The sequence below is a fragment of the Chondrus crispus genome, genomic scaffold, assembly GCF_000350225.1.
Source record: "Chondrus crispus Stackhouse genomic scaffold, scaffold_522, whole genome shotgun sequence".
Classification (NCBI taxonomy): Eukaryota; Rhodophyta; class Florideophyceae; order Gigartinales; family Gigartinaceae; genus Chondrus; species Chondrus crispus.
Window position 1 is genome coordinate 22,019 of NW_005178505.1, and position 17,152 is coordinate 39,170.

General features: G+C 50.6%; 9 protein-coding genes; 6 read left to right on the forward strand and 3 right to left on the reverse strand.

Annotated features, from left to right (window-relative positions):
- The first annotated feature begins 1,868 nt into the window (after positions 1 to 1,868).
- Positions 1,869 to 2,726, forward strand: CHC_T00000434001 (hypothetical protein). Its single transcript, XM_005710054.1, has one exon. It carries the CDS (start codon positions 1,869 to 1,871, stop codon positions 2,724 to 2,726), a length of 858 nt encoding a protein of 285 aa, XP_005710111.1.
- Positions 2,727 to 2,734: 8 nt separating this feature from the next.
- CHC_T00000435001 (hypothetical protein) lies at positions 2,735 to 4,873 on the reverse strand. The gene is made up of 4 exons (XM_005710055.1): positions 4,867 to 4,873; positions 3,542 to 4,375; positions 2,980 to 3,405; positions 2,735 to 2,781 (listed from the first exon to the last, which is right to left on the reverse strand). The coding sequence occupies exons 1-4, from the start codon at positions 4,871 to 4,873 to the stop codon at positions 2,735 to 2,737; spliced, it is 1,314 nt and encodes a 437-aa protein (XP_005710112.1).
- Positions 4,874 to 4,879: 6 nt separating this feature from the next.
- Positions 4,880 to 5,134, forward strand: CHC_T00000436001 (hypothetical protein). Its single transcript, XM_005710056.1, has one exon. It carries the CDS (start codon positions 4,880 to 4,882, stop codon positions 5,132 to 5,134), a length of 255 nt encoding a protein of 84 aa, XP_005710113.1.
- Positions 5,135 to 5,151: 17 nt separating this feature from the next.
- Positions 5,152 to 6,090, forward strand: CHC_T00000437001 (hypothetical protein). XM_005710057.1 is given in 4 exon segments: positions 5,152 to 5,168; positions 5,169 to 5,313; positions 5,417 to 6,003; positions 6,004 to 6,090. The coding sequence occupies 2 exon segments, from the start codon at positions 5,169 to 5,171 to the stop codon at positions 6,001 to 6,003; spliced, it is 732 nt and encodes a 243-aa protein (XP_005710114.1). The 5' UTR covers positions 5,152 to 5,168; the 3' UTR covers positions 6,004 to 6,090.
- Positions 6,091 to 7,015: 925 nt separating this feature from the next.
- On the forward strand, positions 7,016 to 9,583 carry CHC_T00009501001 (Serine/threonine protein kinase). Its single transcript, XM_005710058.1, has one exon. The coding sequence runs from the start codon at positions 7,016 to 7,018 to the stop codon at positions 9,581 to 9,583; it is 2,568 nt and encodes an 855-aa protein (XP_005710115.1).
- An 87-nt stretch (positions 9,584 to 9,670) lies between these two features.
- CHC_T00000438001 (hypothetical protein) lies at positions 9,671 to 10,553 on the reverse strand. XM_005710059.1 is given in 2 exon segments: positions 9,671 to 9,863; positions 9,864 to 10,553. 1 exon segment carries the CDS (start codon positions 10,551 to 10,553, stop codon positions 9,864 to 9,866), a length of 690 nt encoding a protein of 229 aa, XP_005710116.1. The 3' UTR covers positions 9,671 to 9,863.
- A 24-nt stretch (positions 10,554 to 10,577) lies between these two features.
- Positions 10,578 to 11,006, forward strand: CHC_T00000439001 (hypothetical protein). The gene has a single exon (XM_005710060.1). The coding sequence runs from the start codon at positions 10,578 to 10,580 to the stop codon at positions 11,004 to 11,006; it is 429 nt and encodes a 142-aa protein (XP_005710117.1).
- Positions 11,007 to 11,790: 784 nt separating this feature from the next.
- CHC_T00000440001 (hypothetical protein) lies at positions 11,791 to 14,054 on the forward strand. XM_005710061.1 is given in 2 exon segments: positions 11,791 to 13,866; positions 13,867 to 14,054. 1 exon segment carries the CDS (start codon positions 11,791 to 11,793, stop codon positions 13,864 to 13,866), a length of 2,076 nt encoding a protein of 691 aa, XP_005710118.1. The 3' UTR covers positions 13,867 to 14,054.
- Positions 14,055 to 16,578: 2,524 nt separating this feature from the next.
- Positions 16,579 to 16,713, reverse strand: CHC_T00000441001 (hypothetical protein). Its single transcript, XM_005710062.1, has one exon. The coding sequence runs from the start codon at positions 16,711 to 16,713 to the stop codon at positions 16,579 to 16,581; it is 135 nt and encodes a 44-aa protein (XP_005710119.1).
- Between the last annotated feature and the right edge of the window lie 439 nt (positions 16,714 to 17,152).

A 17,152-nucleotide genomic window follows, 5' to 3' on the forward strand; every position in this document is an offset into this window, starting at 1 on the left:
CCCGGTTGTGGCGGATGTAGAGAAGGGCAGACCAGGAGTCGAAAAGGGTTTCTTCTGCGAACGGTCGCATTGTCGGCCGGTGGCAGCTGGTGTCTGCTCTATGGTTATGGAGAGGGATGGCGGCCAAGGACCGCGGATGTGAGTACAGTAGTATAAGGTAGGGGCGGTGGGCATGTAGGGATTGCATCGAGGAAGCAAGAGGCGGATTAGAGGTAAACTTTTAGACTACTGTAGCATCAGATTTTGCTGCGCTCCCGGTCGGTGAGGTATGTTATTAGCCTGTTATTAGCAAGTTATTGAACATGAACAGTTCAAGGTACAGAGAGTATCTCCTCAATAGTGCAGTTGTGAGTAGTGCAAACCGCCAATAGTGCAGGTCAAAACCGCTTGTCACGACTTTTGACACGTTTATGCATCTTAGAAAAGCAAGGCGTGCATTGCTGCAAGCGTATCACGCTCAATAGAGAACAAAAGTTCGACAATCAATTGCGACGGGTTTTTTTTGTTAAAATAAAACCACTTTGTAAAAGTGATTTTTCGAGATCCTCCCCTTGAGTATTGCAATACGCCAATAGTGCAGTATTCTACCGCGTGGCACGGTACTGCACTATTGAGCGATATGGACTGTAGTGTAGTGGTGGACTTGAGTCAGTTTCCTTTGAGACAAGGCAAGGCCGGAGTGCTTACCGTATTTGTGATAAATAAACAGATGCCAGCATGCACGTGCTCTACGTACAGTATGTCCATTGCGAAGAAGCCGAGGCACTTGGTAGGGATTTGCGGGGTGTGTATATCGAAGGGAGGTCTCTTCGCGACCAGCGGGGCGAGAGGGAACAGATGTTGAGGTTAAGAAGTCCTTCGCAACACCGATGAGTTTCTCGATTGCATGGTCTCTCACGTCTCTCACCATGGCGAGACTCGAAATCGGTCGTAGGGCTTTACCCTTCGAAGGGTAGTCGCTTTCCATTTCAGACATTTAATTCTTCAAGTTCCGACTTACTGTAGCATGACCCCACCCATCATCCGCCACCTCGTCCGCCCGCTGCAACATTTTGCCTCTGTCGTGAGCAACGCGTACAGAAAGCGTGGAAGGTAGCAGAAATGATGGAATTTCTGGGGGAAAAAAAATCGATAGGATCTGTCCTTGGATGCAAGGCGCCGGCGCACAGAGCGAGGGGTCGGCATCTGGCAGAATGCCGTTGCCTGAAACAGTCTGGGTTCGCAACGGAGTTAGAAGTACGGTAATTCACGATCGTCGTGTGTCCAAAAGTTTATTGTGTGCGGTTCGTATGTGCAGTTCATGTGTCTTGTTCTTGTGTGCGGCTCAAAGCGCGTCTTGTCACACTCTCTCTTCCGAAGCCAGCACTACTGCAATCAAAAATATGTTACTGGCGCGTGTTCCGCCTCCCCCCAATGCAACACCCCCCCTCCCCCCCCCCCAGCGTATCCAAAAACAATGGTACCGCCCCAATCTTGCGCGACAGCCGTTCTTCAAACAACGAGACAATGCCTGTGTCTTGCGAACTAATGCCGCGCCCAGTGCGCACCCGGCATGCTGAAACAGAGACACCACCCCATCTCGCTCGCTGAACGCGCATCCATCATACATCCCGTTGAGCGTAGCCGACTCATATCTGTGTACCAACCATACTTTATTTAGTACCGAATACAGCCCATATTATCGTTCGTCGCGAGTCCGTCCCACCTTAAATACGCCACATACTCGACTCTTACCCCAGCCATTCCGATTCGTGACTCCTGACCTTGTACCACATTCTTGCACCTTTCATCCCTCTCGCCTCCCATACAACTTCCTTCCCACTCTCTGGTACACTTCTTTTGCATTCATTACCTCGCAACGACAAATCATGTTCGACAAAGCTAAGATCAATGGAGATTCCGAGGCAACCGATCAGCAAGTTGTCCAAGCTCAACTAGACAAGCTTGACCTCGACAAGACGGGCTTCGAGGAGCTCCAGCTTGCCCGCGTCATCACTCGCAAGCAGCAGCAGATCACCTTTTTCAACTATAGCTCTGACAACGATGATTCTGACTCGGACGAGGACGACGGCCGTCTTGTGAACCAGAAGGAATACCATGACAATGGAATGGCCCGATACTTTCGCACTTATCAAAACCGTGTCGATGCAAACGGCATGCCATACCAGCGCATGATTGAGGAGAAGCACTTTGATATCGATGGAGTCTGTCGTGTTGACGTCCACTTTGCCGTTGGTCAGCCGTATCTATATCGCAAGCATTTCTGGCCAAACCAAAGGCTAAAGTCGGAATCGGTCTTTTGGGTCGAAGATGAGGTCACTATGTCCTGCAAGAAATGGGGCCACTGGCGTACTTACTACGACACCGGTAATGTTCAGACCGAGATGCAGTATCGTGACGGAGTTCGTTACGGCTTCTGCAAACGCTACGCACATGACGGTGCTATTGAATGGGTCAAGGATTACACCAAGCAATATCTCGAACGAATTGAACAATTCAATGAGAAAAAGGGCAAGGTTGCTTTCACGGTCATGGATGCCTGCGAGATTCTTGGCTTTGAAGCAATTCCTCCGTCCATGAAGGAAGTCAACTCCCAGTATCGCACAAGATGTGCCCCCGTGCATCCAGATAAGACGCCAGATCCGGATGCCACAGAAGTCTTCATCAAGATAAGCCGTGCTCGTGACGTTCTCAAGGTCTTTTTTGAGAAGCAGGCCCATGGTTGAGGACTGAACTAATCCCTAGTGTTGTTTACGGCAAAAAAAAAAAAAAAAAACACTCCTTTAGTATGTACAAGTCATTGCGCTGCAGCCATAAGCAATCGTTTCCTCTCAATTCGGTATCGGAGAGCAAGTTGCAAACGAGGGTCACTTCTGTCGTCGCGCTTCAGGATTTCTAAATCCTCTTCCAGACTAGTTTCCATACCGCTCAATTCAGCATTGCAGAGTTCGGCCAAGACTTTTCGAGCTGACTCTTTACTGCCTCCCAGTTTCTTTGCCACTGCTCGGATAGATGAATCGTCGAATCCAGAATTTGTCCTTGCAACCAGTGAGCCTGTCGGCACCCCCAAGACCTGCTCGATTTCTCTTCCGAATGTATATGTTTCCGCAGAGTTTCCTTCTTCGACAAAACCGTAGTACTGTAGAAAAGCGTCATTGCCTTGAGCCCCATACGAGATGAACACTTGATCACCGGACTCGTAGTCCTCGCCTGCCTGTACAACAAATTTTTCTGAGAAGTACTCGTACGAAACCTCCGCCTTCCCAGTTACGGTAGAACTGTGATTCATCATGTCGATTCCCGGAGTCATTGCGTAGCGCTTTAATTCAAATCCACGCACGACTTTTAGAATCTTTGGCGTCAGAATGTCATACATAGTCATTGCAAACATGGCCGTTAATCCTCCTTCGACGTGATCGTTTACCCACACAAACAGAGCATGTTTCGCAGATTAGAAATGTCAGTGATCGTGTTGGGATTCTTTAAAGCGCGTCAAAACGCCGCGGAAAGCAGACATATATTTTAGGAAGATGAAACGAACCGTTGAGCGCATTCTGCCATGGTAACAAGTGTATCGCCGGCCATGCCAATGTGTTTCCGATGATGAAAAGAACCAGGCTGATCCTTTCCTTGAAAGGGGCCACCTCTAAGGGCCCCGAAAACGCCCTGCTTCGAATGCATTCTACAGCCCAGATAAAGTCATCGTACTTCAACTTTCTTGCCAGCGCATTGTCCACATTTCCGTTTATCTCGTTGTAAAGCCTCCTATAGAGACTTCGCTGTTCATGAACGGATTGGATCATTTTCTGATTCTGAAGTTCGAGCAGTTCCTTGTCGGACCAGTGAAACGGAGTGTCAAATGACTTTGGAAGCCTTTCAATCCACAACTGAAGGTCACTTTCAGGATCTATTTTGGCGTTCAAGAGTAGTAATGCTAACCTTGCAAACCACGGAAGCTTTTGCCAACTTGCTCCTGATATTTGTTCTGGAATCGGTGATTTCTTTCCATCGAGCGAGGTTACCTGCAAGGTGGGTTTTCGAGACACTGAAATCAGTTGGTCGCCCTTCTTCAGAGCGGTAGTGGCCGTCATTCCACGAAGTAGCCCTTCGGTTCCTGAAGCTTCTATTTTATCCTTTGTCAATGAGACGGCCGACATGTCAATTTTGTTAGACGTCGCCCAGGTGGAAAATGGCTTGTCGGCGATGGATGGTGACACTTTTTCTTTGGAATCACTTTTTGGACTCGATATTGCACAGCGAAATGATACGGAGGATACTCCAGTTTTGCGGAGAGGCAAAGGTCGTGGTGCGCAGAAGGCCATTGCATGTCGCCTTCCGGTGGGACAAAGGCGTTGCTCTACGTCGAAGGTCATCCCTTTTTATGTCCAAAAAGAGTCTCGAAACAAGGGACTTTTAAGTCATTCCAGGCACGAACGAAAATTTCCTGCAACCAACTGACGACCTTGTCCTGCTTGAAGCGCGGGTCTGACGGCAAAGCTGTCTTGGTCCAGAGCAACACAATCTTGGAGGATAGAGGCGGAGGCAAAAAGTCTTGTTCTCGTTTCCGTGGTCAGCGCATCCGCTCTGAGCCCAATGATACACGTGTACAAGAACAAGCCTAATTATATGAAAAATATAGAGCCTTTGCATGTGATGATCGAAAGGCCAGGGTCAGTCGGTCAGTGAGAACAAGTCTCCTCGCCACAGACATGCACGGAATGAGCAAAACAACGAGACATAGACACTTGACTCCACCGAATGCCCTTCCGCAGAAGATACTCAACGTTTTTCGCCTGAGAAGCAATCAATCTGCATCCAGCCTAATCCCCCGGGAATCAGTCCCTGTCCGCACTTACCACTGCCCACCACCCATGGCTTCATGCGGCGTCGCTTTCTCGGTGAATCCTTCTTGGCGCCTGCTTTCCTCTTCTCCCAAGCGACTCCTTTGCCGAAAAGCATGCTCAAGGCCATTTGTTCGGGCGTGCGCGGCGCGCATGGCGCGCATGGTGTCGACGACCACCTCACAGGAGGGCATCGAGGTGCGGCGTGCGAGAGCTGCGGATGTGCGAGACGTGGCGCGGGTGGTGGTGCGTGCCTTCTGCGAGGACGACGCTGTTGTACGAAAGTTGCGTGAGCTGAAGTTGCTGCAACAGGTTGGTGCGCTAGGGATGGTTGAAGGAATGTATGAAAATTTGTGCTATATGGAGGTTTTGGAGCAGCTCGCGAAAAGACTAGTTGAACCGGAACGAAAGGGCGTTTTAGAAGAAACGGCGAAGAAGCATGTGCTTCTTGTTGCTATAGATGAGGAAGAAGGTGCGTGCCAGGCGTTCCAGCGGTTTATAATAAGCGCGTATGTCTTGGCAGCTGTGCTCCTTGTGTGGCATTGATTCTGACTTTATTTGTTCGTTGACTGCAGAAAGCGTTATCGGATGTATTGAAATGGGGCTGGTGAACGTACCACGTCTGCTCGCCAGTGGAATGTTAAACGAGGTACGACAATGGGAGGAAAACGTGCGAAAGACGCCGCTACAAGCGCAGAAAGAGGCACAAAGAAAATCGGCGGGCAATGGAAACCCCGGTGCCTTGGAACAAACTCCGTATATAGGGAATCTAGCAGTTTCGTCACCATACAGACGGTTAGGAGTGGGCTCGGTGCTTGTTCGATCAGCTCAGAGGCACGCGATGCACGAATGGGGTCACAAAACTGTGTGCCTACACGTGGAGGCGGGGAATGATGGGGCGCAGCGACTTTATGCGAATCTTGGGTTTACTTGTGAAATGATGGAGCCGGAGTGGTACGCGGAGGTCGGAAAACCAAGGAGGATGTTTTTGAGAAGCGGGGGCGAGGAGCAGACAAGGGATGTGGGGGATATTGTGAAGGATTGGAAAAATTCAAAAGTGGTGGGACGCAAGTTGGGCCCAATGGAATACTTACGATTCTGCTGGTGGGATCTCGGACGGCGGAGAAGAGAACAAGAACAAGCTGACAATCGAATGGAATGAAAGGTGGACGATGGGGTGGACTAGTGCGTGGCCTAGATCTCGCTCGCGTAACGTGCAGTGCCGTTGATAAACTTGTCTACAAGCATATCCCAAAGAGCGGGGGCGCGATGAATGCGGGCGGTGTGGAGTCTGGTCGTCCTCCCCCAGGAGGCAAGTCAGTAGATTACACAGATACAGTAGCTCTGCGTCTTTTTTGCAAACGTGAACTTTGAATGCGGGGCTAGACTTGACAAGAACGCAAGTAGAAAGTCGTTGTCGAGAACGTATTGAGTAGGGGATAGCGTACAGGCACAGCTAGAGCGGGCCCCCTAACCAAGCACGCTGCCCATGCGTGAGCCGCTGGTCGCGGAGAAGGGCATGGGCGGGAGGGGAGGACCGTTGCCCAAGAGATCCGTTGGATGTCGACACGATTGCAAAGGGGTGACAATGACGGATCAGGCGATGGGAAGCTCGAGAAGGTAGGAATACCTCAAAATTACCTAAAAATCACACTCTCATATGATGTGTCATGCGCTGCCAGATGACTTGTGCTTGCTGATACACCCAATCATCACCCGCGCATTGGAAGTTTCTGTAACGGCTCTCTTTCTATCAACTCTACAACTCACCCTCGCATCACCTCTTCAAACACTCATAAACATCTCTTCTTCACCATCATGCTAAACCAATGTCCTCTTCCTGCGACATAAGCTCTCCTTCCCATCCGCCAGCGGCTGGTGGCGCCCAAGTTTCAAAGCCTTCAACCAATTCTCCCCCCCCCACAGCCATGAACTCGCAACGCAATCCTCCTCTGCGCCACCACCCGCACCCGCACCCCACCCCCAAGCTCCACCAGCATGCTTCATCGGCAGCCCCTCCCCCCGCTCCTTCCTCCCGCCCAGTCCGGAACAAAGAAAACGCCTCCGGCAATGTCCCCTCCAACCCCGGGCGCACCTCTCTCTCTTCCTCCTCCTCTGCCTCCTCAACGGGCACCTGCTCGCGTCTCTCCCACCTCAAGTCTGCGCTCAAGCGCATGGCCGAAGCGGCCGCCAAAGCTCCCTCGGATCGTCAGGCCCTGTTCGCCGACGAAAAGCTCCGCAACTCCCTGCACGCCGCCCTCGGCCACAGATGCCCTTCCCTGCTTCGCGTCTGTGCCATGCTGCTCGCACGTCTCTCTGTTGACGCACACCTCGCTGCACACCTCATCCACCCACCGTTTTCCAGCATCGCTGAGGCTGCACTCAAATCTATGCCTCGCTCACGCTCCGGGAGTGAGACCCTCTCCTATCGCGATGCCTGGCGCCTTTCAGCACGCGCCATGCGTAACGTTGCTGCGTTTGCAGAAAGCAACGCCACTATCCTGGCCCGCGACTCGGATGTCGTCCGGCTCCTTGCCCTGTGCTTGAGAGATTCCGTCCACCGTAAGCCAGGGGAGGAAGCCGTCGAGTGCGCCGCGGCCCTCGCCAACTTTGCTCGCTGGGGTATCACTTTCCAGGCTTACATCCGGAAGCATAACGGCCTATCCGCTCTCAGCGAGGCCGCCCAGCAGAGTGATGACCTGGCGTGCAAGTTCCATGCGTGCAGGGCGCTAGCCGAGTTTAGCCTAGACCACAAGTGGCTCATGTTGCTCATTGCGGAGGGCTGCATTGCCATCATGTTGAGGATTATCGAAATGAGCAACGATGAGGAGATCTTGTCGGAGGCGACTCGCTTTCTGGGCAATATTGCTACTTCGAGAATTGGACGGGAGGCGATCAACTCGGCAAACGGCACGGAGAAAATGGTAGCAAGGGTCTTGACAACATGTGCCCGCATCAAAACACAGAAAGCCGCGCTTTTAAGCATTGACTTGCTGAGAACCACGAGCAACTTGTGCGTAGGAAGTAAGGAGGCCTCTCAGGCTTTGATCAACCGCGGTGGTGTGATGGCCTTCATTGATGCGTATGGCGACGATGAGAGCAAAAACCCGCAGCAGGTAAAGACAGAGGCTTTCCGAGGGTTGCTCATCATTGCTCAGGGCGGGCACGGTTTCCGCGCATCAGTGCTTCGGGAAATAGGGATCAAGATTCGCCAAGATACTTGCCAAGGTCGATGCACTGCTCATCTGTATGATCTTGGGCGAAGAATCAAGGTTGAAGCGAGCACAGAGAGGAAGGACGACTTTCCGCAGACTATTGCAGGTCTTGGAGCTAGATCGAAGGAGTATCTGTTTCAGGCTGGACCACTAGCGATGGAGGACGCACAGATCCCCAACAGCGTTCCAGATATGAAAAGTCCTGCCGCTGGCGCATTTAGACAGTCCGGAAGACTACTTTCGGTGAAGAGACCGGTACCACACAGGGAGAGACTCGAGAGAGAGAGGAAGGGCCGACCTCCGCGAATTCCTGTACTTTCTACTCAAGTGGCTGGACGAAGCACAAATGGGGTTCAGAGGCGGCCGAGAACAGAGAAGATCCCCGCCGCACCCACCTCGGACCCTAGCGAAAATCGGTTAGTGCAGAGTGCACGCTGCAGTCCTATAGCAGGGAGAGGGGTCCCACAAGGCCCATATGACTTTCATAATGTCGCTGATATTCCCCGTTGTAAGGTAATCGATTCCACTGGCAAGGAACAAGGAGGAGACGGAAACTGGGTGCTCGCTGTCTGGTCAGCTGTGTGCAATGCAGTCACACGTCCGCCGAACGAAATGGTCGGGGGCAGCGTTTCCAGCTCTAGTGATGGAATCAGTGTTCTTTCGAGCGAGGATGGTGCAGATGTATATGAAATGGGAGTGCCCCTCGGCCGCGGTGGTTTTGCAACTGTTTATCTTGCAAAAAACATGCGAAATGGGGAGCTTGTTGCTGTGAAGCGTTTCCACCCCCTAAACTCTGCTACCCCAGACGCTGCGAAGAAGGCCGAGCTAGCTGCGCGCCGGGCCATCAAAGAACAAAGAATCTGGGATGGACTCTATCACAAGAACATTGTCAGCTACCGTGGCTGCTTTTTCGGAGAAAACGGTGAGCTCAACCTAGTTGCTGAGTACATTCCCGGCTGGTCTTTAGCGGATCATATATCGCAGATAAGTCAGTTCCCAGAACACATGGTCGCCTGTATTACACAACAAATTGTGGATGGACTTGACTATTTACACAAGTGCGGCGTTACTCACCGAGACGTCAAACCAGCCAACATACTTGTCAACCCCGATGGCGTGATCAAGATAACAGACTTCGGGGTGAGCTCCGCTGTAGACGTCCCTACAATGACAGGAAACGCACTGGTCGGCACTCCCTGGTACATCGCGCCCGAAATGATCGAAGGTCGGCCATATGACAAATCCGTGGACATCTGGTCCCTAGGTTGCACCGTACTCGAGTTAGCAACTGGGAGACGTCCTTATCACAACATGCGTCCTCATGTTGCGCTCTTCAAAATGACACAAGCTCGCATGCCGCCAATCCCCAAGAAGTTGAGTCCTGTCCTCCGAGACTTTTTGAAGACCTGCTGGGTCTGGGACCCTACTGAACGGCCAACCCCAGCCCACCTACGACGTCACCCGTTCCTCGCATCGGTTGTGAGACCGGAGATTACAAGCCTGAAGAACATGACGCGTGAAACTTAATGCAACCTGAATCAGGCCGCCCTTTTGTCAACGATGACTTTGCCGTCGGAGTACGTAGAGTAGAATTAGAAATTCCTGATTCGTAGATGCAAACCAGAGCCAACATTAAAGCCCTGAAAATCTCTTTGATCGCACCCGACCGGACACATCTAGCTGGCATTGGGGAGTGGGAAGGCTGGGCTGTAGGGATACTACTTTGTTAATCTCGTTATGTTCATATATTATACTCCGCACTTGATGATTGTTGTGCGTCGAGGTGCACCAAAGCAATACCTGACCTTTAGCCCAATGTATTTTTTAGGCTGAGCTGAGCCTTCACGTACGCTTGCCTCTTTTCCGCCATGTCAATTGCCATTTCCAGTCGCTGCACAGTACTGGTAGTCAGCCGTGCCTCTCTCATTACTTCTCCCTCGCTCTCCATGCATCGAAGAACCCCGAAACTAAACGACTCTGCTCTTCGGCAAAAGACCTCTCTCGTTGGAGGGGGGGTCTTTGCCCACTCGCCCTCAGAAATATCTCGGTCATAGTCGGCCGGGGCCCACACAGAAAGCTCCTGTTCAATTAAAGGAGCTTTTCCTTTTGGAGGGGCAAGCTTTCTTATAAGAGAGGCAACTTCCCTGCAGGCATTCCATGCGTCCCATTCTAATGTCGCCAGCTTTTGGCGATCCGCAATACTTTCGGCTCCCAAGTCCCTCACGAGAGTACACATGGCATTAACATGGCTGTAGACGATAGAGTCTGGACGTGCATCTTCTGCGAGAACTCCATCTACCACACGCTGCACATCAAACCGGCCACTGCATCTACATCCGACTAGTATTCGAGGAAGAAGCTTGTCTGGGTCTTCCTGACCCGTTTCCGCGCTGCTGTTCTGCAGTAGATTTTCAATGCTTAAGACATTCATAACAACCCCCCTGGTACTGCGTTCTCCGGAGGGGTCCCACTCGTCGGCATGTACGATGCCATACATTGTGCCACCCTCATTCAAAATGGAATGGAAGAAAAAATAGTCGAGCGCAACATCCCGAATTTCGCCTGGGCAGAGCATGTTCTCTTCGTGAACGACACTGATAATTGGCAATTGAAAGATCTCGCTCTCTGCATCCGCCATCCGCAGTGCCCCTCGAGAACGACGTGGTGCACCTGCATTCGGCGGACGGAGACCATTGCGCCTCGTGCTCAGGAAATTACAACGTTTCTTTGTACCTTGTGCCGCTCCAGTTCCACAGGGTGCAAAAGGGGTGGTGGCGACCCAAGCAGATATCATTCTTCCACATGCGAAATCTCCAGCAACGAGGGTAGTGCGAAAGTGTTGGGGGATTTTGTCACTTCAGTTTCACTATGTCAACAGCCGAGGAGGGTATCACTGAACTCGCTCCTCTTGCCCTTCAAAAAGATGCGCCCTACTCCTGCGCTTGTTTAGGAACAACTCTACAGTCAAAGTCAAAAACAATAGACAAACGATTTTAGAGACTACGAGAGACTAATCTCATTTGGAGGCGGCTCGATGAGATGCTGGTAGTACCAGATCATACTGTACTGTACGAGCCTGGTACAGGATGACCTTTCAAAAAATATCTCAAGTATGATCCGATTACGGAATACTGTACGGTGTACGTATGCTCTACGGGCACTGGGTGGTATCACAAGCCCGACCGTTTTTCCGTATTAATTTCAAAACTGTTCACCATTCTTTTCGGAATTTTTCAAGGTGCGGTGTTGGGATACTGTAATGCACCCATGCACTCTTCACAAATACTGTACACCACTTGAAGCAGCGCACACCGCGGTATGACACAAGATAGGCGTGGGATAGGCGCGGTGTCTTCACAAGAGTCTTCACAAGAGTCTTCACAAGAGTCTTCACAAGAGTCTTCACAAGAGTCTTCACAAGAGTCTTCACAAGAGTCTTCACAAGAGTCTTCACAAGAGTCTTCTCGTCGCGTTGCGTCTCTAATCCGCCTTGCCTTCTTCCACAATGAGGCTCGATTGAAAGCCTTTCTTCTAGCAGAAGCCCATAGCGACGAGGCTGACTAACGTGGGGCGAGGCAAGCGCATTTTGAAACGAGAAATGCGAATGTATCGATGTGTCACACGTCTTATATAAACCCTTGCATTGAAGACAAGGGCAACTATTTCTTAATGAGACCCGCACCAGTTCAGAAACAGTTCTGGTAGGTATTCCTTGGCGTTGTTGCTGCCAGGCAATGACAGGAGGCAATTTTTCAGTTCGCGATGTCGACCTAGCTACAAATTCTATTGATGATGTCATTGAAATCGACGACAGTGTCGACGATATCATTGACGTTGATGCAATTACCCCTGCAAAGCCGCCGAAGACAGAAAAAAGGCCACCCTTTGTTTTGGAAGAAGGCTTGGAAGAAGACGAGCTTTCCCAACCGTTTGTCGATATCCATGACCTCTTCAACAAGTTCAATTATGATCACTTTGATGGAAAGATTACGGCAACGTTTGTCGAGTATTCTTCGAGAATGACCCTATGCGCCGGTACCTGTACTTTCAAAGGCGCCGCAGGAGGTTGCAGAATTGCCTTGAGTGAACCATTGCTCAAATTTAGACCACGCTCCGATTTGGTAAGTACGCTTCTTCATGAAATGATACATGCATTCTTATTCATAACGGAAGGTGTTGCAGTTCGGGATGGTGTCGACGGGCATGGCCCGAAGTTTCTTGCACATGCTGATCGGATAAACCGTGTCATGGGGGCCAAAGCGAATATTACTCCTTACCATACGTTTACGGATGAAGTGGATGTTCACCGTGTGCATCATTGGACATGTAATCGATGTACTAAGGTCATCAAAAGGGCCATGAACAGAGCACCCGTTCCTCGTGACCCTTTTTGGCCAAGTCACCGGAAGGCGTGTGGCGGAAGCTTCATCAAAACGAAGGAGCCTCCAAAGAAGAAGAAAGTGCTGAAGCGGGCCCCCAAGCGAAGAGCTGTGGCGATTGATGCTGCGACGAAGAATGACGTACAACTACCGAAAGGCGTCATGCGTACCCGCCGCATTGATAGCATGCTCGCCGGAGAAAGTTCAAACAGTAAGCGAGAGATGGTGTCATGTCCAGTATGTAACACCCCCGTTGCAAAACTGGAACTCAACGATCATCTAGACCGATGTCTCTCCCCGGCGTTGTTTTCTGACGAGGCTACGAAAGAAATCTGCATTCCCGATTCGGACGATGAGAAGGGTCATTCTCAAGCCAGCGGCAGAATGCAGCTGCAAATCAACATCCCAAACACGCTCTCTTTCGAATCGAAAGACCTCGCAGATGGTGGTAGATCTCGAAGCCACGACTCGTGGGAGAGCGCATTGCGATTAAAGCAATCAAGAAATCAGTATGATGCCTTGAAGCGAATGATACCAGACACAGATCTCTTAATGTCCTTTTCCATGAATCCTCTCCATGTTAACCGAGAAGACGTCTTGGGTGCATTCCACGTCCCATCACGAAAATTCAATAAGGCGTCACAGCCGGGTTCGGCAGTAGCGTCGCTGTTGCAACAAGTCACACGAGAGGAATCTCCCTGTGAGCAACAGCGATTAGGTGCAGAACGTCTGATGCGTCAAGTGGGGAATGGGCTCTTGGTGGAAGAGACTATGATTAACAAACTTGCCGAGCAACACGGTGTCAATGTGGAAACAATTCTTGAAAGAACTCTCGTCCAGAAGAACTTGAGAAAGGGCAACAGCTATGTCATCCCCGAGAGTATTTTCAAGCAAGCTCAATCTAAACAGAGCGAACCAGCATCTTCAGAGGCGGTACATGTTCCTGCAAAGACTAGTAGATCACCAGAGCGAAGCAATAGACTAAACCCCGCCGGTGGCACGGCCAAAAGGGGTTCGCGTCACGAATCACATCTTGATTCAGTCGGCAACCTCAAAGAAACGCACGCAACGATCAACACAAGCAGCATCACTAAGCCACACGGAGCCCTAGCGCAGAAGAGAAAGCGGATGGAAAATTGTCCGGTCTGTGATCTATCCGTACTGAGAAGCAAGTTGGAGGAGCATGTGCACAAGTGCCTGAGCGACGCGGATCTTCGTTCATTCGTCGCTGAAGACGATGAAGTTAGCACACCGTACGGTTTAGCAGGGGCATCTTCTAAACCAGTAGCAGGAGGATCAACCAGATTTGTCGCGACTAAACCTTCGTCTCAACCGCATTGTCCCCTCTGCGATTTGGCAGTGCCGAGAGAAGAGCTGGAATATCATGTTCAAGCATGCATGGTCTCTGAAGGGCTCGAAGGGTTGTTCTGAGGCTAAAGGGATGTAAGGAGATTTCAAGAATCGCCGTTTTTCAGGCGTGAATGTTTCTGCGGCAGTTGGTTGCTTACGCCTACACAATGACGCAAAGCGGCGACTACTGACAAGCTTAAACTAGAGTTTGGTGGGAAAAAAAAAGTTTGTTGATTACGTAATCGGGCTGGCCTGGCTATGTATTAATTGAAAGCAGTTTCCTGCAGTGAAAAGATTAATGATCCCAAAGGGCGACGGGGACTCATCGTGATGCGCGACTGGGCATTCGAACTGATAGATGCTACTTCAGTCAGAGAAGGGTGGTTGAATTTTTTTTCGACTTGCGTGACGCATAGTAGATGCAGTACCACCTGCGCGTTGTGCTACATTCAGCGTCGTAAATGAAGGGGTGCGCAGGCCAGTGTGGTTGCACTGATGGAGTTGCAAGGTCGCAACACGAAAAAGAAGATGAGTGTGTATGGGCAAAGCGAATGGGCAGGCTTCGCAGACATTGCGCGATGTACGAGTAAGATCTCCGTAGCGAGGTTGGAATTAAAGGCAAAGGGATGCGTGCTCTCTGCTTCGACGGCGCAATGCAGTCCACATGCAGTACTGTATTGTCTCCAGCTCAGGCACGTCTGGTTGAGCTCATAGCGCTAGAAGCAGCTGGTGACGATGTAGGGTCACTAACAATCCTTGCGTGCACTGTGCGCATGTTGGAGGAGCCTTTGACAAACACAGACAATGATCTTTTTCTCGGAAGGACACGAAGAACGATCATAGGAGCACCGCGTTTATAGGAGCACCGCGTTTATAGGAGCACCGCGTAACAACGCGTCTGTGTAGCAACGCGTCTGTGTAGCAACGCGTCTGTGTGCACTGCACACTGTGCAGAGTCTTGCGACGAACAATTACACTGTAGACTCTGTCATAGCAGTACGGGACAAACTGTCCTTTGAGGGCAACTAAATCGGATACCAGGGGCACAGCACCTGAGTTGATGTGGAAGCGGTCTTCTACTCTCGCGGGCGAGGACCGTCGCGGAAGCAACGGCATTGTCCCCGTTTAACCTTCCCCGTTAAAAACGAATCCCTCCGGCCTCGATGCTTTCTTGACACGTACAACGAATCAACTATAAACACGTATACCTGTGTGGAAGTACACGTAGCACCTGTTTTCCACGTGTGCACCAGAGGCAACGAGACGTGGGCGCCAAAGTCACTGACTGTTCCATGGCGCACGAGTCCTTCCCTCGCCGACGCCGTCGTACATACTGTGACATATTCAGTGCCGTGCCCCAGCGCTTTTGTTTCGCGCAACCGCGACGCAATTTTACCCCTGTCATCACAACAGATCGCGCCACAAGTTCCCCTCGCACACGTGCGGTGTTCTCGCAGATCGCTGGTCGCGGCTCTAGTCGTTCCGGACCTGGTCTTAGAGCATGTGAGGCTCGTCAGCGAGATCTTGCTCTGCCAGGTACGTTTGTCAAATCCCCACAATTTCCCACATCTTAACTGTGTGTGTGTGTAGAATTTCCCATGTTTTCACTCCACCATTGTGTGTGAGCGTGCGTGTGTGGACATGTAGCAGCATTTCCATGAGGCTTCGTCGATGTAATGATGACTGTTCGACGGTATCCGACGCCTACTCCTTACTTGGCATTTCGTGGAGATCCAATGGACGATTTGGCGCCGACGTGCGCTTACCTGAACTTCCGCGACTGCCCTTGCCGTACAGTCCACACACCCCATCGCTTCGAAATCGATTGCTGACTCTTATCTTCACGTCAGTGCGTTTTTCTACAGATTTTCTTTCTATTTGCCCGCTTGAACGCATCTTTGGCCTTGGTGGCAGCAGCACGAGGTCTGGCTCACCTCCTAGTTTTTTTTTTTTTTTTGTCGATCCCAAAGTTTTTGGAAGAACACAAAGAAAAGTCATGTCCTTGTTTTCCACTCTCATTTGTGTTTATGGTGTTGCGAAGGAGACGCACTCGTGCTGATTTGCTGATTTCTAGTCATTTGAGATTGCACAACATCCTGTATATGTTGACCACGTCATTGCAGACAGTGTCTTTCATGAAGAGCAGCAATCAACAGTCTGCAAGGCAGTAGATGTATTGCGGGCATGCCTGCCATCTGGTGAGTGTCACCGCACGGACACTGCTGGAACTACCTTTTGTCCTGATCACGAAGATCGGTCTTGACAGCAAAGTTCCAAGATGAACAATCTCGTAGAATCTCAAACACATGGTGTTGAGGGCTTCTCCAAGATTGCCATGGACAAGGCTACAACAGAAGTGATCGAGGAACATATATCCTTGATACATGACATAGATGTGATCTCGTCGCTGGGTGACACTGGGGCCTGATACCCGGCAGTAACCGTGGTGATTTGTATGGAACAGTAGTCTTGTGATGCATTGGGTGCCGTTCTTTTTGTATGTCTACAACATCTTTGCGCACAATGCCGCGACAGAATGGAATGTGTGCGGCATAGAGGAGGGGCTACTTCACTGATTGAGATTCGAAGGGGATTGGTAATATTGAAAGGAAGGGTGATGGAATATAACCTAGTGGTGGGTGGATTGGTGATATCAGGGGGAAAGACAAAGCGGAAGTTGGACCGGGATCGAGATTGTTGAGGACGGGGGCGCGACGGATAGACTGTTTTCGGTGGAGAAGACAATGTCGCACGACATGCGGTGTGGTAAAAAGACGCATACAGGTTAAATGCCTATGTGCGAGAAACTGGGATGACATAATTTTTGGGACAAAACGGGCGAAGGGTATATGTTACAGTGGTATTTTTCGGTGGTACAAAGAATATCCTCGTATGGAGATTGCAAGGATGTGGGTATGCGAAGTACATATAGCCAATGGAGACCAGAAATGGGGAGGAGCAAAGTTTTTTCCCTTGGTTGTTAAATAGAAGCGCTAAGCCACACAGTTCAAACGAGCCACGATAGTTATGTCCTCGTGTCGACGAGGCGCTGTTGTGATGATACCGCGACGAAAATGTGTAATGTGAGTACAGTAGTGCTCCTTGGAAGGGTTTTCAGTGTAAAAGGTACGAGTTGCAGTGGAAGTACGAGAGTGATTTGCGGAGGAAGAGTTTGGAATTTTTCTTTCAGGGAATGAAATCGTTACATGTGGAGGACACACAGAGGCGTTGGCTTTTTGCACATACACATGGTAGTACTGTCGAGTGTGAATGCAGGATCGCGGCTCAGCTGAACGAGGCGGTGACCTCTACAAAGTGGTGCAGATGTTAAAGTGCTGTACTACTGTACAGTATACGTGTTTCGTAG